We start from the raw sequence: 24,371 nt of genomic DNA, 5'->3' as shown, positions 1-24,371 counted from the left end.
TAATTTTGTCCAAAAGTTTAAACGGCTCCTGTTTAAAGAGAGTTGAACCCTCTGCGACTTCTCTGTGGTCGAGTTATGCCTCATTCTTTCTCATTGCCTCTTACATACTTTGAAAACAACACTCGAGACTCATGAGACTGATATTTCTAGTGAAAATGAAAGGCAGAAATCTGTAAGATCCGTAGTATCTTCCCGTAATAGAAAATAGAAAAAAAAAATTAAAGAATATCGAATGATTGCCCTCACACCATTGCAATTCTGATAAGTAATTTTTATTATTTTTGCATTTCTCTTACTACTTATTAGTGTAAGAGATCATAGCTATCTGTTTTGAGATTACCTTAGTCTGAAAAAGACGTTTTTATAAATGGTTTGGTTTGCCAGTCGCTCGGTATGTTTGAAAATCAGAGAAAGCTAATATTTAGAATCGGTACCAATTTTCGAAAGATTCGGCATTGGACCAAATTATTGAATCGATCACCACTATAAATAAAATATTGTTGTGTCCCTTCTCGTTGAGAGTTATAGCATATGTTTCACACATATTTTAATTAGTGAGGTCTTGCCAGCTCCAAATTTGAATTAAATCTTGAAACAGAATTGGGTTTCAGCACTTAGCTGGATGAATATAGTGATTTACGAGGGTCGTTTGAAAAGTCCGTGCAAAAATAAAAACTACTTAATTTTTTGGGGTAAACCTATTTTTCAACATAGTCTCCTTTTAGGCTTATACACTTCGTCCAACGCTGCTCTAGTTTGTTGATCCCTTCCGAATAATAGGATTTGTCCAAGTATGAAAAATAGCCATTCGTTTCTGCAATCACCTCCTCGTTTGAATAAAATCTTTTTCCCGCCAGTCATTTCTTCATATTGGGGAACAAATAGTAGTCCGAGGGAGCCAAGTCTGGAGAATAGGGGGGATGTGAAACGAGTTGGAACCCTATTTCCATTAATTTTGCGACAACTGCTGAGGTGTGAGCTGGTGCGTTGTCGTGATGGAAAAGGACTTTTTTGTGGGCCAATCGTGGGCGTTTTTCTTGCAGCTCGGTTTTCAAACGGTCCAATAACGATGAATAATATGCACCTGTAATAGTTTTACCCTTTTCCAGATAGTCGATGAGGATTATTCCTTGCGAATCCCAAAAGACAGTCGCCATAATCTTTCCGGCCGAAGGAACGGTCTTCGCCTTTTTTGGCGCAAATTCCCCCTTGGTAACCTATTGTTTAGATTGTTCTTTGGTTTCAGGAGTGTAGTGATGTATCCATGTTTCATCCACAGTGACGAAACGACGCTTAAAGTCCTGCGGATTCTTCTGGAACAGCTGCAAACCGTCCTTGCAACACTTCACACGATTTCGTTTTTGGTCAAGCGTGAGCAATCGCGGCACCCATCTTGCGGATAGCTTTGTCATGTCCAAATGTTGATGCAAAATATTATGTACCCGTTCATTCGAGATGCCCACAGCACTAGCAATCTCACGCACCTTCACTCTTCTGTCATCCATCACCATATCATGGATTTTATCAATGATTTCTGGAGTAGTAACCTCAACAGGGCGTCCAGAACGTTCAGCGTCCCTTGTGCCCATATGGCCACTCCGAAAATTTTGAAACCACTTATAAACTGTTCTAATCGAAGGTGCAGAGTCACCATAATGTTTATCAAGCTTCTCTTTAGTCTCCTGAGGCGTTTTGCCTTTCATAAAGTAGTGTTTAATCAACACACGAAATTCTTTTTCGTCCATTTTTTGAAAATCACTCGACTTCCTCGATTCAAACGAATGCCAAACACAAAGAAATAGACCGATCTGGCTGAAACTTGGTGTGTGTTCTTCCAAGAGATGCTACTAACTAAACATAACCTCGATACGCGCCAGTGGTGCTATCTCTTTGACTTTGCACGGACTTTTCAAACGACCCTCGTAAGCTTTGTAACCCGCATATTTATTTTCTTTCTGATAGTTTTCAGATTTTCATCCATTATTAGAGCCTGATTAAATTATTAGATGAAATTTAATTAATTTTTCACGTATTTTTCTCTAAATTTCTCTAAAACAAAACAATTTTTATTGCAATTGATTTTTGCTCTAGTAATTTAAGTGATTTTAAAATAATATCAAAAATTTTAAGAAGATTTATTTGAAACTAAAAATAAATCTAAAGATAAATAAATAAAATTAAACATTTATTTAAGAAGAATGGACGAAATAATAAATAAATGAAATAAATTTAAATGAAATTAAAGAGAAAGTTAAGGAACGTATTTAGCGGCAAGGTTCTAGGAGAAGTAGGGCTCTTTCCAACTTTGCGACAAGTTGGAAGGAAACAATCCTTCAGTTGACGCCAGGACAATTCTTCTCCCGAGCTGCTGTCACGGCTTCAGCATAGAGAGCCTGGTTACATCATCACTAAAAGCTTCATTGTATTATGCAGTCACAAGCATTCGACCATTCCACAACTAACTTGGAACACGTTACAGCTTCTATTTTCATTCATTTGTCTTATATATTTAGTTAAATATATAAACTTTTGTGACAAAATTTTTATTTCGCCCTTACATTAAGTTAGTATTTTTATCTTTTATTTTTAGTACTTCTTTCTGTTGGGAGCTTCTGTGGTAGCATTACAAACTTGTGAATGTGTTTCCTTTGCTGACAAAGTCTTGGAGTTTTCAAAGTATTCGAAGAAAGTAAAACATAACAGAAAACTCGAACCCGTTTATCTGTTTGGGAATGATTGGAGAATCATATAACAACTGCGATAATAAAGTTACAGGCAGTGCCTCAATCGAACGAGCTCTTAAATCTGACTGCTCGTTTTTAGCTTTACCATACTTTAAGGTTCCATTATCTCTTAACAAAAGATAAATAAATCAAATAGAAGTAATAATTCGACGTATTATTGTAAAGTGGTTTTCTAATATTGCTATCTCAAGAATTTCATGAAAGTGTATGAAAAATTTCCCACAATTGTAATTATCAGTTTACGGAATTACTGTGGAAGTATCAAAATTATCTCTTTCATCTAGTATCGTTCTCGTTTTCCATGAGTTATTCAAAAATATTTGTAAGTTTAAATTCCAAATTTGTGTTATTTAGCGTCAGAGATATATTCTGTGTCATTTTCTCTGGTTCGACAATCCCAAAAACACCAATATTTATCACAATTTTTTCTAGTTTATCAAAAAATATATCCGTTAATTGCATTTTGTTCTACATATTTCATCTTTCTAGCTGCGCCTTATTCGTTCCTTTAGGATTTTGTATGACTTTTAATATTTTCATATTTTGCAAACTCTTGAAAATTACTTACTCTCTGAGAATTACAAAAGATAGAGGAGGACTATCTCAGTGCAGCCATGCGGCACGACATTCTGTAAGGCTCTAGCTTCATCGCATTGGGATAGTGGACTCTGTCCACTCCAACTTGTCCATTTCGCAATCAGCATAGAACAAAATAAAACATCTTGTCGTAATAAGTAATTTTTTTTTCTCTGATATATGCTTTAGTCCAGCAAAAAATTATTAAAATTATAAAACTCAGCAACTTCAATTATTAAAAGCGTTCTCCAAGTTAGTGAAAAATCAGCTGTAACTAAACCTCTTTATGGACAATATCCCCTCCAAATTTCATTTTTATCCCATCTGGTCACAAATCCCAAAAAACAATAGATTTCTCCCACAAGAGTGCGTGCTAAACCTCTTCAGCGGCAAATCCCTGTCTTCAACACTCCCTCGCTACTAATCTCCGAAAAATAATGATGCACCTTGGCCCCCACAACTTGAGGTTGTGCTGAGATTTAAGCTGGTCACTGGAACCATTCCCAGAAGCCATCCAATTTGTTACTGTTACTTCTCCCTGATTTCTCTAAATGTCAGCCGAACAAAGGCAAAGTCAGAAACAAACTTTCCGAAAGAATAAATAAATACAAATAATTATTGCGATTTCAATAAATTGGAATCAATGGAAAAGCAATATTGAAAAAGTGTCGGTTTCCTGTTCCTATAGCATTGCTCAGAGTAGAGGTACTCGGCCAGCTTTATGGAGTAATTTCATTGAAAGCTTTTTAGTGTATTTCAAAAGAAATATTAATAGAGTTTGTGTATATAAAATATATATGAGCGAAATCAAACGAGTGATTTGAAACCGGAGGCAGAATTAATTCTGCCTTCGTAGCTTTTAAAGAGAACAGCGTTGAAAGATCATGGGTAGCACGCGGAATTCGCCTATTCGGTGCGTAGCATGCACACTACTATTAAAATTTAGGGGCCCAATTATGCCTACCTAATCTAGGAAAAAAGTAAAAATCTTTTGCAATTTATGCATAATAATATTATCAGTTAAATATTTAGAATTTTGTTTTATTAGAGAAACATAATGGGGCTTACAATCTACTTTGTTCAAAGTTAGCTTAGATAGATAGTTACGAGGTATGTCCCCGTTTGAATACCGAAATTTTTATTGAAAGCAAAGCTAACCGAGATATCCCTAAAAAAACAAACTTAAAAATAAATTTTTCCCCACATAAAATATTCCCATTAGCATTTTTTCTGTTGTATTGTTAAAAAACAAACCTAAAAAGTGATTAGAAAGGGTTGGGGAAAAAAAAGAAAAGCCGTTGGCGTAAACGAGAAAATTGCGTAAAACCTTTCAGGTAATTCACGTTTACAGTTGACTTGTTTCTTTCAAAAGCCAAATTTCCGGCCCCATTTAATTTTTACTAACTTTATGTAAGTGACTGTACTATCCACACAAGTGGTTCCCTGCAGAATATATATTTTTTTTTTATCTACAGAACAGGCCTAATATCAATTTTAGGATATACTGATCTTTGTATAATAAAGATACTTTATGAACTATAAGGTTATGTATCCACTGGGGCTGTTATTGGAAAAATAGTCGAGAGTATCTAACAATTCGACTCTTCATGAAGCGATTTTTTTTTTTTTTTTTTTTAAGCCGGCATCTCGGACTTAGGATGGATTAAGAGGGGAAGATTGAGGTGGATAGGGCATTTAGTGAGGATGGAAGATCGCGGATTTCCCAAGAAAATAATGAACCCATTAGGGGGGGGGCGAGAAAAAGAGGAAGACCGAGGATTAGGATGGCTGGTTGATGTAGAGGAAGACATTAGAGGATTAAGGACATGGAGGAGGATTGCTTGGGTGAGAGAGAAGTAGGAAAAGGTGATAGAGGACGCCAAGGTCCTTGGAGGACCATAAAGCCAGAGGAGAGAGTAAGGACATGGAGGAGGATTGCTTTGGTGAGAAAATTAAAATTATCAATTCAAGTATTTAGAGTTCCTATCAGAAATAAAATTAGGTTGGATCATTCATTCAATCAATAACTCGATTAATAACTCGATCAATAACTCGGTTTGAACAAAACTTTATCATTGAAGGCACCTTGAAGACCACTGAACAAATTATCAATTATAATTTTTCTTTATTTCCTCGTTTTTTTAGGTTAAGACTTAGACTCCAGCTGAATGTAGAAAATCTATTTCTGGATTCTAAAATAAATATTTAAGTCAAAAATCTCAAAATTAATGAAAGTATAAAAATTGCGAAGCTGTCAAATAAGTACAGATGCGTGTTGATTTCTATTCAATGCCTTCCTAGATTAGTAATTTCTGCTATTAACCATTTTAATTAAACTTAGCTGTAAATATCAGCTGCCACATATCGAAAGAATTCAAAAGTGGTAACAAATTTTTCATCCACGTATCCTATATATAGCATTCCGTTCCACAACATTAAATAGGCACTTCTCCCCTTTAGCTGTAAACTGTAGTTAACCAATATTGCTTATCGCCTGTACTGGGACACATCATGCAAATGGTAAAATATTAATTTTTCCGTCTGTCAAGATCCTTTGGCAGCATGTCGAATTTATCAATAGAACCATGAAGCAAAAATAGACAGCCGGGCGGTAGAAAGGGGATATATTGTGGAGGATTAAGGCTTGAAGAGGGTGAACCGTGAGATCTAGTGCATCTAGCCACTCCAGAGTGAGGGTGTTCTGAACGGGAGAGAGGTTTTACTGGGGACATTACTAGAGTTTGTTGTTGGTCGAATACTGTTAATGTTCTCAGACAATAATGTTGGGATTACATCCTAGCCCTCCTGCGGTGTTGTTATGTACAATATGGACAGTTCACAATTTGGGGCATTCTGACCATCATTCCCTTCTATAGCCAATAACCTAATGGTGGCGTGAAAACCTATTGTATATCGGCTGCTTGCTCTTACTGGTTTTCATTCAATTAAGTTTCTCCGCTTAAATATTGAGTGAGAAATAATGTGAAATTCCTCACAATAAATACAAATTTCCTTTTTTTTTTCCAGATTTTCGCGAGACATTTCTAAATTTCCAAACTTTCCTGTGCCAATTAAATTTTATTAGAGATGAGCGATAACTTCAAACTTTCAGATTAAACAATAAATTAACAGTAAAATGTTTAACAATTATTACCTATCCCAAAAAATTGATTATCTTTTAATTATCATAATTTAGAAAAGAACATTTGGGTCAGTATGTTCTATTCTCGTGCAAATGTTCGATTTCCCATCAAAACTTTTCGTGTTTTTCGCACGATCGGTACTTTATTCTAGTCCACAAACCAAACTATTCAGCATAGTTCTCAAAAAGAACTCCAAAAATACTCGGATTTCTAATACATATCTTTCTGATTCCACCAAAAAGTATTTATACTTCAATTTTGCATTTTCTAAAAATAGTAAGCATGGAAGAAAACTTTTTCGAAACTAAAAAACAACTATAATAGTGTACGAAAAAGAAAATTCCTATATTTCGATGAATATCACATAAAGATATGTGATATTCGTAGATTTCCGCCGTGCCTTTGATAGTGTTTCGCATGATCTAATGTGGGTAAAATTATTTAAATTGGGCATGAGTCCTCAGGTTATCAGGGTTATTAAAAAATTGTATAATTCTGCAAGGATGTATGTTGATAATAACACAGATCAATCTGAGATGATAGATGTCACGTCTGGAGTTCTCCAGGGGGAAATTCTAAGCCCTTTATTATTCAGTCTGTACCTTTGTAATATTGTAGAGTATTTTACTAGTAGGGGAGCACAGGGAGTTTATCTTAACAACCTCCGCGACCTGTTACTATTACTGTATGCCGACGATTTGGCAATTATTGGCTTCTCGTGGCACGATGTACAGAGGAAACTTAAGATTCTTGAAGATTATTGTAAAGAGAACCACTTAAACGTTAACCATAAAAAAACTGTTATAGTCCCTTTTAAAAGAGGAGGTAGATTAAAAAATTTAAAGAAATTCTTTCTCAATAACTTAGAGATTGAGGTACAAAGAAATTATACATATTTAGGTGTGCCGCTTTACTCTTCAGCTAAATTTGCTAAATCTGCTTCAGATTTTTTAACTAAAAGTTCTTTGGCTATTCCAGGAGTGTTAGATATCCTCAAGTCAGTAAAAAGTGACAGCTGGCAATCAAGCATCAAATTGTTTGATAGTCTTGTGGTCAATGTGCTTTTATATAGTGCAGAAATTTGGTCCCCTCCATATACTGAAATAGTTGAAAGGGCGCAGGTCCGCTTCATTAAGCTTCCTTTGAGTTTGCCGCGTTCCACTCCTGATTTTTATGTCCGCCTAGAATCTGGTAGGATTCATCTGAAATTTAATGTGTTCAAACGGCTGCTGGGCTGGTGGAGGAAATTACTTGCTATGGGTAATGACCGCCTCCCCAGAATGTGCTATGATAGGCTTTTGCAGCTAAGTGATAGCAAAAAGATGCCCTTTAATTGGGTTACTGAGTTTAGTACTTATTTATTCGAGATTGGGGCACAGGATGTCTGGTTGGCACAAGACTTGAAACTGCTTTGTGATAATTACTCTTCCCTAATCGAAGCGTGTAGAAATAATCTTTTATGTAAAGATATCTCTAAGGCAGAGACTTCTCATTACAATATGTATTTTAGAAATAAAAGTACCCTAGGATTGGGAGAAGAGTATTTAACGTATAATATACATATAAATAAACTTAGAATATTTTGTCAGTTGCGGTTAATGGGAAAGAAGGTTAATAGGCTTTTTTATAATGGGACAGCTTATAAGTTTTCTCCAGAGTCGAGTTGCCCATTGTGTAATTCGGGCAGTTTGGATAGCTTAGAACATTTTGTTTTAGAATGTAAATTATTTGATAATTTCCGTAAGCTCCATATTTCCGAATATGTTAGTGGCGTCTTGGATGTGAATTTAGTATTTTGTAACTTGTTGGTACCAGAGTCAGTTTCAAAAATCAATAAAATTTTCTATTATATTTCTAAGGCCCTCAAATTAAGAAATGTTGTGTTAAATCTTCCCTAGAGGCATATCTCTATTTATTTATATTTTTAATACATGCTGAAAGTGTGACAGCTGGTTAATTTTATTTCATTACTTTTTGGTTCTTATTTTTTATTCTTAAGGGTAAATGTTTCTTTTTCTTTTGTTTTTGAATTTGGTTAAACTTGACATTTTGTAAAAATTTGTTTTTTGAAGTATGATGTTATTGTATTATGTAGGTATATGTTTTATAATGTACTACTCAACTCTTGCTAAAAAATTATATTTTATGAGCAATAAAAAAAAAAAAAAAAAAATATTTCGATGAATAAGTTTTAGACCGAGCAGTCTAGGGTTAAAGGTAAAGTAAGATCTGAATGTGTTAATGTTAGTAATTAGGAAATTTAAATGTATACATTTAAAACATTTGAAATTTAAGGACCTATAAAGAATTTTATTATAATTGCCTTTATAATTATTTTATGCGCGTACACATTTTATAGACAATAACTTACGACTTAAGTTTCAAGAGTTACTTACTACTTAACAGCCGTTGATTCATGTTGTGGTACCACCAAATGGTGGTAAAAATTTATTGTGAACTTAGTGCCTGCATTAAGTGAGTGGAATATCACGCAGTAGTTCTACAAGGAACAGTTAGTTAAGCCAATTCAGTTTATATTCACTTCTACATTAGTTTTAGCACCAATTATTCACATTAAACCTCATACGTTAAATATCTATTCTTTCAGAAAATGATTGCAACTGTGATACTGTCTTTAAACTTAATATTGGTTCTGTAAGTTTCTTACAAAACATTTACAGCAGAGTGTTGGATAGAATAGAATTGGAACAAAAAACTTCTAATAAAAACCACAGCTAACTGTAGAAATATAAAATAAAAAGTTGCTACAAAAATTACCTATTATAATCAGTTCCTATTCTAAATTGTACTTAATAAGACAATAAAAATAATTACTTACCCTTGCAAATGTTAATGATTTTTGTGAATTCATAAATTTTATTGATTTCAAAAACCAGAAAAAACTAAATTACCATTAAGGCAAGAAAATCCAGTCACGAAAAGAAAAAATGAAAAGAAAAAACAATTCAGACTAACAAAAAAAAAAGGTGGGCAAGTGAGAGCTGCCCTCAGAATACCAAAAGAAGTCAGAGAAGCACTGCAGCAGGAAGCAGCATCTCAGGATACAATTCTACCGGCAACACTTTCTAGAGGTAGAATAATCAAGAGATATAATTTCGCCAGAATTTTTTACTCGAGAAAGGGTGGCAAGACTGAATATAGCAGTGAATTCACGGAACTTTAAACTTTAATTTACAAACAATATAAATTATCAATCTTAGATCTTAAATTTAATGGCAAGAATTTATTCTATCTGTTGACATAAAGGTGCAGACATTATTCACCTATCTGGGTACTTGATGGTCTCCGTACATCCGCGACACTGGAAACTTCGAGTGAAAATAAAAGCAATGAACAAAGAGAGAAACATTCCACAAAGCATTAGACTTACTGGCCTTCAGAAAAGTCTGTTGCTGATAGAAAACGTTCCAGATCGAATAAAAGAGACTCCCAAGTAATTAAAAGTTCCTATTTCTTTCATATTAGGCGTGAATCGTACAATGACCTTATAACGTGGCCCTTACAGTAAAAGTATTGTCTAACCAAAGAAATATTAAATAATAATCAACGTGAGAAGTTTATTAGTGTTGTTGCAATTAAGTTCTTGTTCTATTTGGGCGATCCAATCTACAAACTGCTTTAAAACATGATACGAGTATTGTTATCTGGTTTTGTTGAGTAGGTCACGAAAGAGCGCTGCAATCCGATCAATATTTTGAGAAGAGTTTCTCCCTAAAGCAGTGCTAGATGCATTTCATGGTAGTTTACGGGTTGTATGTTTACTAAAGTATGAATTTGGCAGTTCTTAATTCAAACTAATTGAAGTACCAATGCTAAAATCGTGTTTCGAAAAAGATGTAATTTCGATATGATGCCAGAAATAAACTCAAAGGTATTCCCAAAAGAAGGAAGATTAAAGTCATAATTATTTATTATTTTTAGCCGAGTTTTCGTCCTAGGGACTAGGTCATCTTTAGGGTTTATGGATGACTATAAATTAAAGTTGGATGTTTTTCAGCATTCGGCTTTTACATGTAGTTTTTGATGATAGACCCTTATACAACTGTCCTACCAAACAGTTTTGATTTTTTACATTTTAAACATCAAAATTAGGTGTGTCCTGACAGTTTAGGTTTACCTGAATGAGGTCAGGTTTATTAGTCAGCAAAAAATAATAAAAAATTCTGAAATTGGCAAACATAATTCTTCATTTGGAATTATTTAACTATATTGTTACCAAAAACAATGAGCAATATTATTAAACTGTACTATTAGACTAATCTGAGCCGACAGCTTTACAATTTGTGCATAATATGGAACTGGTTATAACTACATTAGATATTTCTTAAATTAAGTCGCTCTAACTTCTTATCTACCAGAGCGTTGGTTTGGTAGTTTCACATAGATCATGTCAAGGGAGCACTGGTGGCCTAACACGAGCTTGTGTTTAGATATAAGGTAAGGGTTTTGAAATAAGTCAAACCCTGATCGCATGGCTACTGTATTCAAGGAGCAACCTTGGGTGTATCATGCTAAGGATAATTAGAATAACTAGGATTAATAAGAAGGAAGGACAAAGAGGCCAAAATCTAAAGTTCAAAATCAAAAGCTGCTCTGAAAGCACTGACTGGTCTGGAGGCTTTATCAAAGCTTGTTAGAGATGGCAAGAGGAGATGTAATGAAATAGATTATGACAAGATCCTGAAGAACTTTTAGATCTCTGGACATAAGGGAATTCTAGCTAATGAGAAGGTATATGAACTAGCGAAGGTAAATTCAATGGCCCATCATAGGCGTTGGGGATTTCAAAGAAATTTTGCAAACACCAACATTAAGGAAGGGGAAGCTGATGAAATGAATAGATGATTGATTGTCTCTGGCAGAATATATGTTTTAGCACAAAGCTCTAGAGTATCACAAGGGATAATCAGCGATCCCATTTCATAGCACCACCTGAAGAGCATCATGAGCAAGCTGGTCCGGTTCTCACCCACTTAGTCCATGTAAAAAGTCGTTTTGTGCAACAGACTTTGAAGCGCATAGCCTGGAACACCTTACGAAGTGCCTTTTCAGAGCGCAATCGTCCGACTAGACGGTAAGATCTGAAAGAAAAGGAAAAGTAGTAATAACTGTTTCCATTTACCGGGTTAAGGCGGCCACTGGGTACGGGATATGTGCGAATCAGCCCATAGGGACAATAGAGCAAACTGAAAGCACCCCTAATTTACGTTCAAAATCATGTGTAACACATTTTAGCATTCTCGTTATTATTAAGCTACAAAATAAAGAGCGCTCAGTTTACATTATAGTGAATACTTTGGTTCTTTAATAATGCTATCTAAAAGTAGAAATAACTACAATACTGCCGACCTCCAGAAAGTGTTTTCTCTTGAACATGTGAATACAACTTTGGTTCAGGGTTCGATTCTTCAGAGAAGAAAAATATCGATGCCTCGATACAATGCCCAGGAATTCCTCACCAAACTTTAATTTAACAGACATGATTGGAGTGAGTTCTCCAAGTAGTTGGTGCCACAATATACCCTCTGGGTCGCAATGGATTAGGTTTTCTGCCTGCCCAAGAAAATAAATTAATCTAATCGGTCTAATTCTATTGTTTAAAATTATTTTTCCCAAAATATTGTTTTTCGATCAAAAATTATATTCGATAGTTAAGTTAACACAAAAAAACAATATGGTAGTTACATTATTCTTATTTTTATGTTTATGTGGTAGACGAAAGGCAGTATAAAGTCCGAGCACAAATTTAATTGTGGACGTTCCTTGTGTTATTGCGGCACTTAGTTATAAATTCCAGTCACGGAGGGCGCCCATCCCCTTCACACTAAATGTAGAAAGACTTCTTGCTAGAAAAATATTTTTATCCTGAAATTAAATAGAGATTGTTAATTTTCTCTTAAATAATAAACTACAATCTTGGCAATATTCTGGAGATTAAGAACATAGCAAGGTGGGTGGCTGTTATTTCTAAAACTGTGCTCAGCTAATTAAATGGGCAGATGAAGCCATCTGACTTCCAGTTATTGGGTCACGAAATGGTCAGTGTAAAACCATGCTATGGCCCCTTTCCTTTTACTAAAGAGGTTAGAAGGCTAGCTGGAAACTTTCTCATTAGTTGCCAATTAAGCACCAATCAGTTCAACGAGAGTTACCAGTAACCTCTTCCTCCACACCCTCTCTACATTCTATCACTCTAAAGGGATGAAGGAGTTTAGGAACTAGAGATGAACCGATCTACAGCCGCAACCAATAACCAAACTAGAGTCAGCCAAGAGATATTGCTCTGCCAAATATTGTGGTAGCAGAGTTAGCGCGATTTACTAAATGTCCTTGGGCGCTTATTATGATTTTTTATATTTCTGTATCCTATTCGATTTTGATATGAGCCATATGTCAACGCAGAGAACTGGATTTCTTTCTTCCATTGTTACCACAATATTGCTGCATATACAAGGATCTAGCAACTATCATTAATTTATTTTGTGTTTTGTAAGTTCTTTCTTAAAAATTAATTTCTTTATGTTCACAGGTTTCAGTTTTTGTTGCCCCATAATTAAAGGAGTTCATTAATTGGAATTAAAAAAATAAAGTTAACGGTGATTAATAAATCTAAAAATTCTCAGCTTAGTTAACAAGAGTAATTGCAGTTTATCAGAAAAGATCAGAAAAGAGTTGAAATTCGATATTGTATTAAAAATACAATATGGTTACATGAATTTTCAATATGAGACTGCGATAACCACTGATGTGGATTTTTTCCACCGAACAGATGCCAACCTGACTACCGTTATTTACAGAAATCGAAAGTATATTAAATGTTTGAACCATTCAAATGATTGTATTTTACCTGAGTTTAAATTTAAATAAATCTGTAAATAAGTAGAAAGTAATGCAAAGTAAGTAAGTAATACCTAGTTTTTCAGGCGGGCTTTACGTCAACTGCTGATTAGGTGTCGCCGTCAAGGCCTAGCCGGGAATCGAACCCAGTACTACAATGTCGTATATTAGCTTTGCACGCCTCGGGTACTGTGGCGCCTTGTGAATAAGTATATTTCTTATAAAAAGTTTCTTTATTTACAAAACTGTCAGTTTTTGTATAAAATTGTCGTACTTCTTCCTTTTACTAAAAGGAAGTGAAAGTTAAAACTATTTCTAGCGAAACAAAGAAGTAATTTCACTATATTGCTGAAATAAAAAACACAAAGATTAGTTTATATTAATAACAATAATAATTTCATTTTAAGTTAAAACAGAAACCTTCAGCCAGAACACAGTATTAACAATAAAACAAAGTAATTCTTTATACCTAAGGCAAAGTTAGAACTTTTTAAAAGAGATTTCTCAAGCCTAACTTTTCTTCTTTTTTTTTTCTTTTGTAACTTCCGGTGATGAATCTTCAAGAAAGGTAATATTCACAGTCTTCACTCAAGTCTACCCAAGAGAATATCGCTTTTTTTTCCAAAGGGTTTGAAACAGAAGCGATAATCTGGGTGAAAATGAACAAAGTTGCTCACCCATTTACTTTGTTAAGAAAGTTATATTCTGGGCTTTAATATAAGTTTAAGAATATTATTAGCTAATTATTTTTATCATTATTAACTCAATCAATTTAATACTGTTGAGATTGTCAGCGTTAGGTCAGCGAACAGTATTTGCATTATTGTTTTTTAAATGTTTAATTAATTTAAAGAATGTTTAAAGTAGTCTATTCGGATCATGGATGATTCAGAAAAGAATAAGTCATTTAAACTGCCAAAGAAGCAGTTTAGAAAGTGCAACCTTAGTATAAAATCACTAACAAAATCAATCAATTTTTGACTTGGGTATGTGGCAAAAAAAAGATGGCAGGGTAAAAGACACCGAGTAAAGAAAAAGAACCAGAAGGACATCCTGGAGAGTCAGTGGCTTTTTCAGGATGTTAACGGGTCATGATTATCTGTAGAAGCATCAGCACCATATCAATCGGCAGTGCAACGTCTTCTTTATGCACATTATGCACTATAATTTGATGTGGATTCTTGGCTTTTTATTCAGTTGTACTCGTTTAGGAGTTTATCAAAAATGTTGCCATTAAAACGTATTTATTTTCTAATTATGACTTACTAAATGTAACTGATTTACTTGTTTAAAGCAAAACTTACAACTATTTAACACCGTAATATCTTCAATAAAATATTCAATTCACTAGAAATAAATTATTATTTAAATTCATTTAAACAACTAACAATTAGAAAGTACTTACGTATGTCTAACGCCGAGATTTCATGTAGATCTGTCGTGAATATCCAAGCAATTAGTAATAAAACATGCATCACTGAGCCACCTGAAAATTACAAATGACTTTTAATTATTCTTTAATGTAAACTACATTATTTAAATATGTGTTCCTTTTGTAAGGACGCTAATAACATGGTAGTAAAGAATTCAGTAATAAAATATTTCAATTAAGCAACATGAACTTTTGTTTTTTTTTTTAATCATTTATTTAGATACAATCAACGCATTTTGCGTTATAAGCAACAATGATAACAATAAATAACATACACATATCAGAGTGGAGAAGTTACCCAGCGGTAACACTCCAAAAACATTCTAAATTCTACTGACTCTCTTCATCAGAGAGGAGATCGCGAGGCCACTGTCTTTTACAGACGTCTGGAAGTGTTGTCTGGAAATGTTCTTGAAGATGTTGTACAAGTAGATTGTGATGTGTTTGAATGTTAAGATGGAATTTTCTGTATCGTGTTTTTGCAACTTGTATGACGAAAGGAATGTTCAAATCTGTGTGAATAGTTTGAATGGTGACGTAGAAAGGAGTGTTTACTATAGAGCGAAGAATTTTAGATTGCAAGGACTGGATCCTTTGCAGATTTGAGCGTTTGGTTGAATCCCACAGTTCGAAGCCATAAGCCCAGACTGGCTTTAATATACTTACATAAATAAGTCTTTTGTTGTCCAGAGTGAGTTTTGATCTGTTATCGAGTAGTCTTTTCAGTCGTTGGAAGCATCTGTTGACTTCTGTTCTCTTAAGTCGAGTATGAGGGTTCCGTGTAAGTCTTCTGTCAAGGTAAAGCCCAAGGTAGCGGACTACGTTGACTACTGGTAAAGGAATTAAATTGTAAAAGACAGGAAGAAGAGTGATGCGTCGAAGAGAGAAGGTAATATTTTGAGATTTTGTTTCGTTCAGTTTGATAGCCCATTTTTTGAACCAATTTTCTAAGGAGGTGAGGTGAGACTGAAGGTTTCTATGAGCTATTAATGGATCTTTGTTAGTAGATAAGATGGCAGTAAATGTCAGCATAGGTGAGAAGAGTAGTTTGAGGATGAGTAGGTATGTCTGAGGAGTAGATTGTGTACAGAATGGGGCCTAGTATGCTGCCTTGCGGAACTCCAGCGTCAGCATGGCTGAATGGAGAAAGAAACATGAATTTAAAATGCAGTATTGAACGAGCCGAAATAAAAATAATTATAATTTTTCTAACCCTTTGATTTTTAATCCTCAAATTGATCTTTACAAAAACATTTATATTGATTTCCATGATGAAGCATCAAAGCAATTCGACTTTTCGTTTAAAAAAAAAAAAAGGGTTGAGTTCGATGTCAATTTTGTTTCATTACAATCGCAAACACTAAAAAATCAATTGAAAGTGATCCTTCCCATTGTTATAGAGTCCTTCAATTTCACGGAATTGTAATTTGAACTTCTATGCTTTTCCATGATGCACCTCACACCCCACTTAAGGAGAAAAAGCAATACGAGTTTTTTTGTCACAATGTATTTCCGTGACAACTTAAAAAAAAAATAGAAATTCTGCATAATTGCAATATTCTCCTTTAAAATGAAATTATTATTTACTTATGTCAAAAGTTAGGCTAATTATAATGCGTTTTGAATGTGAAAATAATTTCAAAACGTAAAGTTACAGACTGACGACAGACTGGCGATAGATCGAAGAGGTGTTTTAGAACTTTAAAGAGAAGTGGTGCTTATCAAAGGTTATACCCGTCCGTCCGTGCTGTTTCCCTCGGTATAAATCATTATCAGACCACAAATCAAGTTGGCCATATCACCAACATGGAGAGGAGGTGGTTGGTTATCTGTGGCAGAGTTTGTATAGAAACGCTATCTCCGTTCTATGGGATACAGGAAAGGTATTGCTCTGTTTGTGCTCTCATCTGCCATTTTCCCCTAACTCTGTATGTGCGGCAGGCTCTCTCTCACGAACAAATACTCGCCAGGCACGCATTCTCCCAGAGGGTGGAAAGCATCAGGTATGGGTAGAGGTTATAGTCACTTCTACGTTAAAAATGAGAATTGAATTTCAGATACCAACTGACCGGAAACCTATAAGAAAAGTTATGAGATTTCTTGAGATATAAAGAACAAATGGCGAAGGAAATGGTGTTACAGAGTTGAAAAAAATAAATATTGAATTTAATTTGATTCTGCCACCTTGATTTTGTCGTAATTGTAATAAAATAAATGTCATTTTTAATTTCTTCAGGGATCATTTATGTACTCATAAATTAAAAAAGAATAACAGGGGATTTTGAAAATTGGGGAACTTTTGTTCGCTAATACCATATTGAAAAATATTAGACCCGTTGTCCTATGGAGTTCCTGGACCTGGAAAACAAATATTTTAATAGTGCAATGAGATGTATTTTGGCCATATTTTCGTAGGATCTTTCCTCAATGAAAAACCATAAAATATTAATAAAAGTGGTTTAATTCTTTTCATTATTATAAACTTGTTTTTGTTACCTTATAATGTTTTAATCATAGATCAATTTTGTTTTCCTAGGAGGTAGTAGCAGCTCTCTTATTGTGGCATTGTCCGTAACGCGAGCAGTGTGCTAAATAGATCAATTGTTACAGAAGAGAAAGTAATCTTTACTGAAAGGTTAAGATTGTTCAGATCCACAATCAGGTATAATAAAATTTGCCAAATTATCATTTATGTTAAAAGTATGATTATTATTAAATTATTACAATTTTTCACATTTATAGACCAAGCATTTCCTTTTTTTTTTTTCTATAATTCCTAACATTTGCAATAATTATAGGATAATTAGACGAATTTTCCGCTTTCATTTTAAGAAGAAATAAATTTAATTCTAGCTTGCAAGGGATTTACAATTAACACTTGCACAGAAAACAAAAAGTAGGGCTATCCGTTTGTCGTTCATTCAGGTGGAATATATTCATTTTCCTTGTCAATTGCATGCGTTAATTGTAAACTCGATTCAAAACAGTTCTTTGCATTATTTCGAGTAATTAACAGTTCACAACTTCCTAAATAATATTTAAATCTTATTTGCAGTTAGTAATATTTAGATTATTTTTATTGCTAACGTTTTAGTATATTTAAAGTGTTTTAATAACTCTCAATCAAATATTCGAAATTCTAACTAGAAATTAATGTAATAATGCCAAGAGATGACTTCAATTTCGACTGAATATATCTTATTAAGATGGTATTTTAAAAAAAATTAATTAAATAATGTATGTTGTAATTATTAATTAATAATTAGTGTATGTTGTCATGAAGTTAGGCGCCACGGTATCCGAGCGGTTAGAGGCGAGACCTGTAAAGCTAATATATATTGTGGTACTGGGGATTAGCTGTCGAGCTTTCAAAGAGAGAACATCTCTGTTAGTGAAATTATTTATTAATCTAGTTTAACGCGGAATTTTCTGGTGAAAATTGGTATAGTTATAGTGAACTGTAGCTAGAATATTAGTGAAAATTTTCACGAAATTTTGACGACCCAATTTTACGTAATTAATTGAAATATTGCTTGGATTTTAACAAAATTATCTGTATAAGGTCAAAGTGTGTGTTTAAATACGAGGTAAGCAAAAGTGAAGAGAAAGAGAAGAGAATTATAGTGCATCCGCTCTCTCATTGCTGTCCCACCACGGCAGTCCGCTTCACTACTACTACTACTACTACTACTACTAATACAGGTATTAAGTTCGTCTCATCATAAAAATAAACTGTTGTTACTTCTATTTTGTAAATTTAAAAAGAAAAAAAAATGTCTACTGATTTAAATGAACTAATTAAGCTTTTGGATAATTTTAAAAAAGAAATTAAAGCAGATATTGAGGATATAATAAAAAGAGAAATAAATAAATCGAATTTAAGTCTTTCTTCAAAACTGGAGGAATATGGAAATAAATGTAAAGACTTGGAAAAAGAAAATCTGGAACTGAAAACTGTTGTTGCTAAACAGCAAAGAACTATTGAGTCTATTAGGAGACAGAATAACATAATATTCTTTGGAATAAACGAGTTTAGTGGAGAAAATTTTGATTCACTAGAAAATAGTATTTTAGATTTATGCAATAAAGTACTGTCTGTACAAGTAACAAAAACAGACTTAAATTATGTGAGGAGAATAGGTAAAACTGGCGACAGACCGAGGCCTGTAGTAGTTTCTTTGATATCCAAGATAAAGAAAAGAGAAATGTTTCAAAATGCTGCTAAGTTGAAAGGTAGTAAGATCTATATAGGTGAAGATCTAGATAAAGATTCTCAAGCTGAACGTAAAGAATTATTGAAAACTCAATCTCAGATTAGGGAATCAGGACAAAGTTGCTTGATGAGAAGAAATGGCCTAATGATAGAAGGTAAATTCTATCATTCTTCTGCTCTAGTGAGAACTGATGGTCAATCTTTTACTACAAGAAAAGGAGGGGTTGCAGTCGAGGAGGACGAAGAGGAAGCAGAGACGTCTACTGAAGCAGCCAGTATCAAGAAGAGAAAGCGAATAAAGAAACGCTTAGTGGGGACAGCTCAGACAGAGGATATTTTTCGTCCCCGTAGCGATTCCGCCTCATCAGCAAAGTCACATAAAATTTAAGCAAAAGTTATCAGGTAATAATTCAGATGTTTTTTTTAGTGTTGTTGCTTTTAATATATCAGGTTTAAAGGATAAACTGTATAGCATAGATTTTATTTCTTATTTAGAAAAATATGAAATTTTTTTTTTGTTCGAAACTTTTGTAGTTGAAGAAAAATTTATTTTAACTTTTAAGGAACGTTTTAAAGAATATAATATAAGTTGGGTCCCAGCTGTGAAAAGAAAACATTTTGGTAGAGCTAGTGAAGGCCGTATTATTGGCATTAAAAAAACACTGATTAATAAAAACATTGTTAAAATTAAAACTTTTTTTAATTCCGATACGATTGAGGTGAATTATAAAGATAGTAATTATTATATTATACCAATATACCTCAATTGCAACGATTGGAATAATGATTTTGAAAAATTACGTAATTTAATTAACAATTACTCTGATTTGAAGTTTATTCTAATTGGAGATTTTAATAGCAGAATTGGCAGTCTTCAAATAGTTCCCGAATACTTGTTGGTTAATTCACAGCATATTAAGTTTAATAGGAATTCTAAAGATATAATGGTCAATACGAACGGTAAATTATTGCATTCTTTTTTAGAGGATTTTAACTTTATAATCTTGAACGGACGAACTAAGGGAGATTCTCTGGGAGAATATACTTTCGTAGGTCCTCAGGGCTCCTCTGTAATTGATTTGTGTGTTGTGTCAATGGATTTACTTAACTATGTGTCAGATTTTGAAATCGTATCTGTACCGTTCTCTGACCATTTGCCTATCGCTATTAAATGCCTCACTGTGAAAAGTAACCATAGCGATGTTTTACCATTATTGCCCAAACTAAAATGGCTACCACAATACAGAGTGACATTTCAGAAAGAAGTAGAAGAGATAGTGAACTCAATTTCATTTGAGTCGAAAAATCCTCATGAAAATCTGAAACAACTAACCGATATAATACTGAATTTTGCTACAAATTATAACTTAACAAGTAATTCAAATAAAAATTTTATTAATAAACAGAAGTGGTTTGACAGGGATTGTATGATAATGCGTTCGCGATTATTTAATTTGTTAAATATTTATAGAAAAACAGATTCTGACACTATTAAATTCTTGTATTTAAAAGTTAAAAAGGAATATAAACAATTATGTAGAGTTAAAAGAAAAGAGTTTATTGAAAGAACAATTAATGAATTTAAAAATGTTAGAGATTCGAAAGATTTCTGGAGTCTCGTACGTTCTTTTAAGTCAACGCAATTTCAAATGGATAAAAGTATACTACCAGGAGAGTGGTTTCAATACTTTAAAACTTTATTAAACCCTCCTTTGAACGCAATTAGAATATATTACGCTGAGCCCTATATAGAAAATGATGCTTTGGATGCACCGTTTGAAATGTCTGAATTACTCCAGGTTGTTCAAAATTCTAAAAACAACAAAGCCCCCGGCTTAGACCGGATACCTTATGAATATTTTAAAAATAGCCCAGACAGTTACTTAAATAAAATACTTTATGTATTTAATAAGATCTTTAAAAGTGGAAGTGTACCGGAAACGTTTAAAAAGTCAATTATATTTCCTCTATTTAAGAAAGGTAGCACACAAGAAATAAACAATTATAGGGGTATTTCTTTTGGAAATACAATAGGAAAATTGTTTACAGGGCTCCTTCTATTCAGAAGGATCAATCTATTCAGATTGACAAACTGGGCGGAAGATAATCATATAATAGGAGAGTATCAAGCTGGTTTTAGAAAGTCATACTCGACCATTGATAATTTAATGAATTTAATCAGCATAATCAAAATTAGGTTAAGTAGAAAAGGAAATAAGGTTTTTGCATTTTTTATAGACCTGTCTGCCGCATTTGATCATATAGATAGGTATGCTCTTTTCTACAAACTCTCTGTAATAGGTATTTCTACTAAAATAATCAACGTCCTAAGGAGTTTATATACAGGAACAAAAGCTAGTGTATGGTGCAATAATGGTCTGACGGATTCCTTCTATACATCCATGGGTGTAAAGCAAGGTTGTCTGCTAAGTCCTCTTTTATTTTCCCTTTTTATAAATGACATTGAAGACTGCATGGATGGGGGCGTGCAAATTAAAAATACTGTAATAAAAATGTTGGCCTACGCGGACGATTTGGTTTTGTTGGCTACTGATAAAAGTTCATTACAGCTGATGATAAACAGTCTTCACAAATACTGCTCACAGTGGAATCTAGAAATAAATTTAAATAAATCGAAGATAATGGTATTTAAAAATGGTAGAAAACCAGCAAAAAATGAAATATGGTGGTATGGTAACAATAGGATTGAGGTTGTGAATTGCTACAAGTATTTGGGAATTACACTTACGCGGACATTATCCTTGAGAAAACATTTTGATGAAAGGGTTTCAAAAGCTAAGTATGCCCTTAACTCATTCAGCAATTTTGTAATGAATAAAGATATACCATTTGCTTCTAAGTTGCAGGTATATAATGCAGTAAGCAGGGCAATTGTCTGCTACGGAGCACAGGTGTGGGGATGTACCTGGTTTAAGGAAGTAGAGGTTTTGTTAAAGTTTTTTCTTAAAAAAGTATTTTGTCTGCCCATTAATACCCCTGATTTTGTATTGTATTTGGAAACCAAGGTACTACCCTCATTCTTGTATACCGTCAAAGTGCACATAAAATATATTCAAAGATGTAGGCAGCTTCCGCCATATAGATATCCGGGTATATTGTTAAAAGAAATAATTGAAAAAAAACTGTCTTTCTATACAGAATGGGAGAATCTGTGTACAACCTATGATATTCCTTTATCTGATTTTATAAATAATAAATTAAAAATTCATTCAATTGTGAATATTATTAAAAATGGGTTAATTAATAAGTATAATTTGTCAGCACAAAATAGTCAACGGCACATTTTGTATAAACAATTAGATTCACAACTTAACTTTGTAAATACCATTTTGAATAGTAATTCTATCAGCTGGATAATCAAAGCACGGGGGGAACTACTTTATCTTAATAAATATACCTTTGGTAATGAAATAAAACTTTGCTCTATGTGCAATTTGACAGAAAGAGAGGAAAGTGTATTCCACTTTATAGCGGTTTGCCCTATCTTGCGGGAATTTAGGCTGAGGTATTTTGGTAAGGTAATAATGAGTGAGGAAGAATTCATAAATTACTTAAATGGAAAATGTTGGACTAGCTTGGTTAACTACTGTAAAGATGCGTGGAGATATAGGTATGAGCTTATCAGTGAATTTAATTACTGAAATTAAATATAGAAAAGACAGTTTGTACGAAAATATATAATCTTGTAATTAAGTAAATAAATTATTTATTATATAAAACAAAATAAATAAATAAAAGCTATTTAAAAAAAAAAAAAAAAAAAAAAAAAAACAGCGGGACCTTATATTTGATAAGAATAAGAATCATAGTTTATAAAATAGAAGAAAAAACAGAGAATTATAAATCAGTGTAAATAGATTTGAATTGTGGAGATTGGACGATTAAGTTTTAATTTTTATAATGCCTAAGATTTTATATTTAATGTTTTTTGTTCTCTCTGTTTTGTTTTGTCTTTATAGCCAAAGATGTGGAATTTAAGTTGTCTTTTAATTGTCTGTTATTTTGGCCAATTGATATTTAATTTCTTACTATAGAAACTTAATAAGACTTTCTCAATTTCATTTAGACAGCTTCTCACTCAGACGGTCTTTTGACCATGAGTCAAGTCTGTCAGTCTTTTTCTAATTTGCAAAATTATTGTATATAGTTATTGAAATAAAGACCTTTATTATTATTATTATTATTATTATTATTATTATTGTGGTACTGGGTTCGATTCCCGGTCGTAGGCGTTGGATTTTATTTAATGGTAATTAAATAAATTTACAGTAAAGTATGTTTGCTAGTCGCCTCCGTCCACGACACCTAATTGGTAGTTAGACGTTAAGCCCCGCCTGAAAAAATAGGCATTACTTAACTTTACTTTTACTTTATTGCCATCAAGTAGAAATACAGAAATAAATTATTTTCTGGTGACCCAGACTGAGCTGGGTTTATCCCAAATAAATAAAACAAAAAACTGGTATCCTGGATTCACATTTTAGCTATATAAATAATGTTAAATAAGCTAAGGTCGCTAACTTACTTCACCATTCGTTCTACCACAAGCGGAATGTTTTCTGGACAACTTGAGTTGAGATTGACCATCATCCTAGAGTCTTTAGCGCTCTTATTAAAACTGTCCGGTAGGACAGTTGTGTAAGGGTTGATGATCAAAAACTGCACGAAAAAGCGTAACGTTGAAAAACACCCAACTTTGACAAATTTTTTCTCTTTTTCTATAAAAGATAAAATTCCCAAATTTTCTTTAAAGTAAAGGGCAAATCCTCCTTTATAACTGTAATTTGTTTGCAACAACTAAGATCTTATAGGTTTCGAGAAAAAAGTTGCCGAAAATGAGCAAAAACGGCTTTTTCAATAAAATCCAATATAAAATAGAGTTAGGGCTCCTCTACGTAACATTAAAGTGGCGATCAGCTCTTACACTTGTTAAGGGAAAGTATAGCAATCGTTTCAAATTATCGACACGAGAACCGATTGTCATAAATGATGTGTCATTCGAATCGAAATTTTGTACAGATTTGCACTTTAAAAGTCTGAACGCTGTGCCTCATAGGAAGGGGAGTTTGCCCCACCCAAGTAAGGCCCTTTCTAAAACTATTATTACCAATATTTCTATAACGCTTAGTCCGATTTTGATAAAATTCAGCTCGAATAAGTTGTTAAAGCTCCTCTACTTGGCTGTGAAGTGCCATCAAGCTCTTGCACCTACTAAGAGGAAATACTGCAATCGTTTAAATTATCAATGAGTGAACCGATTTAAATCAATGAATTGTCGTTCGATTAAAAAATCTTTGCCTCTTTGCCTAGAAGTACTGCAATCGCAGTTTATTTTTCTTACTTCTCTTAAAAGGAAGTACTGAAAACGCAGTTTAATTTTGCTA

At 33.4% G+C, this 24,371-nt stretch overlaps 1 protein-coding gene across 3 annotated transcripts in view; it reads right to left on the bottom strand.

Annotated features, from left to right (window-relative positions):
- Positions 1 to 24,371, bottom strand: part of LOC141449757 (discoidin domain-containing receptor 2-like) — a 471,131-nt gene that overhangs the window by 303,728 nt on the left and 143,032 nt on the right. For all 3 annotated transcript variants that reach the window (XM_074119492.1, XM_074119490.1, XM_074119491.1), the window contains exon 2: positions 14,727 to 14,807. In XM_074119492.1, coding sequence (XP_073975593.1) covers positions 14,727 to 14,796 — 70 coding nt within the window. In that variant the 5' untranslated portion in view covers positions 14,797 to 14,807. The remainder of the gene's footprint in view (positions 1 to 14,726; positions 14,808 to 24,371) is intronic.

Source organism: Rhodnius prolixus, unplaced genomic scaffold, assembly GCF_049639745.1.
Source record: "Rhodnius prolixus isolate KJV_2025 unplaced genomic scaffold, Rpr scaffold_2, whole genome shotgun sequence".
NCBI classification, from domain to species: domain Eukaryota; kingdom Metazoa; phylum Arthropoda; class Insecta; order Hemiptera; family Reduviidae; genus Rhodnius; species Rhodnius prolixus.
Note: the sequence above shows the minus strand (reverse complement) of the source record. Positions and strands in the feature narration are given on the sequence as shown.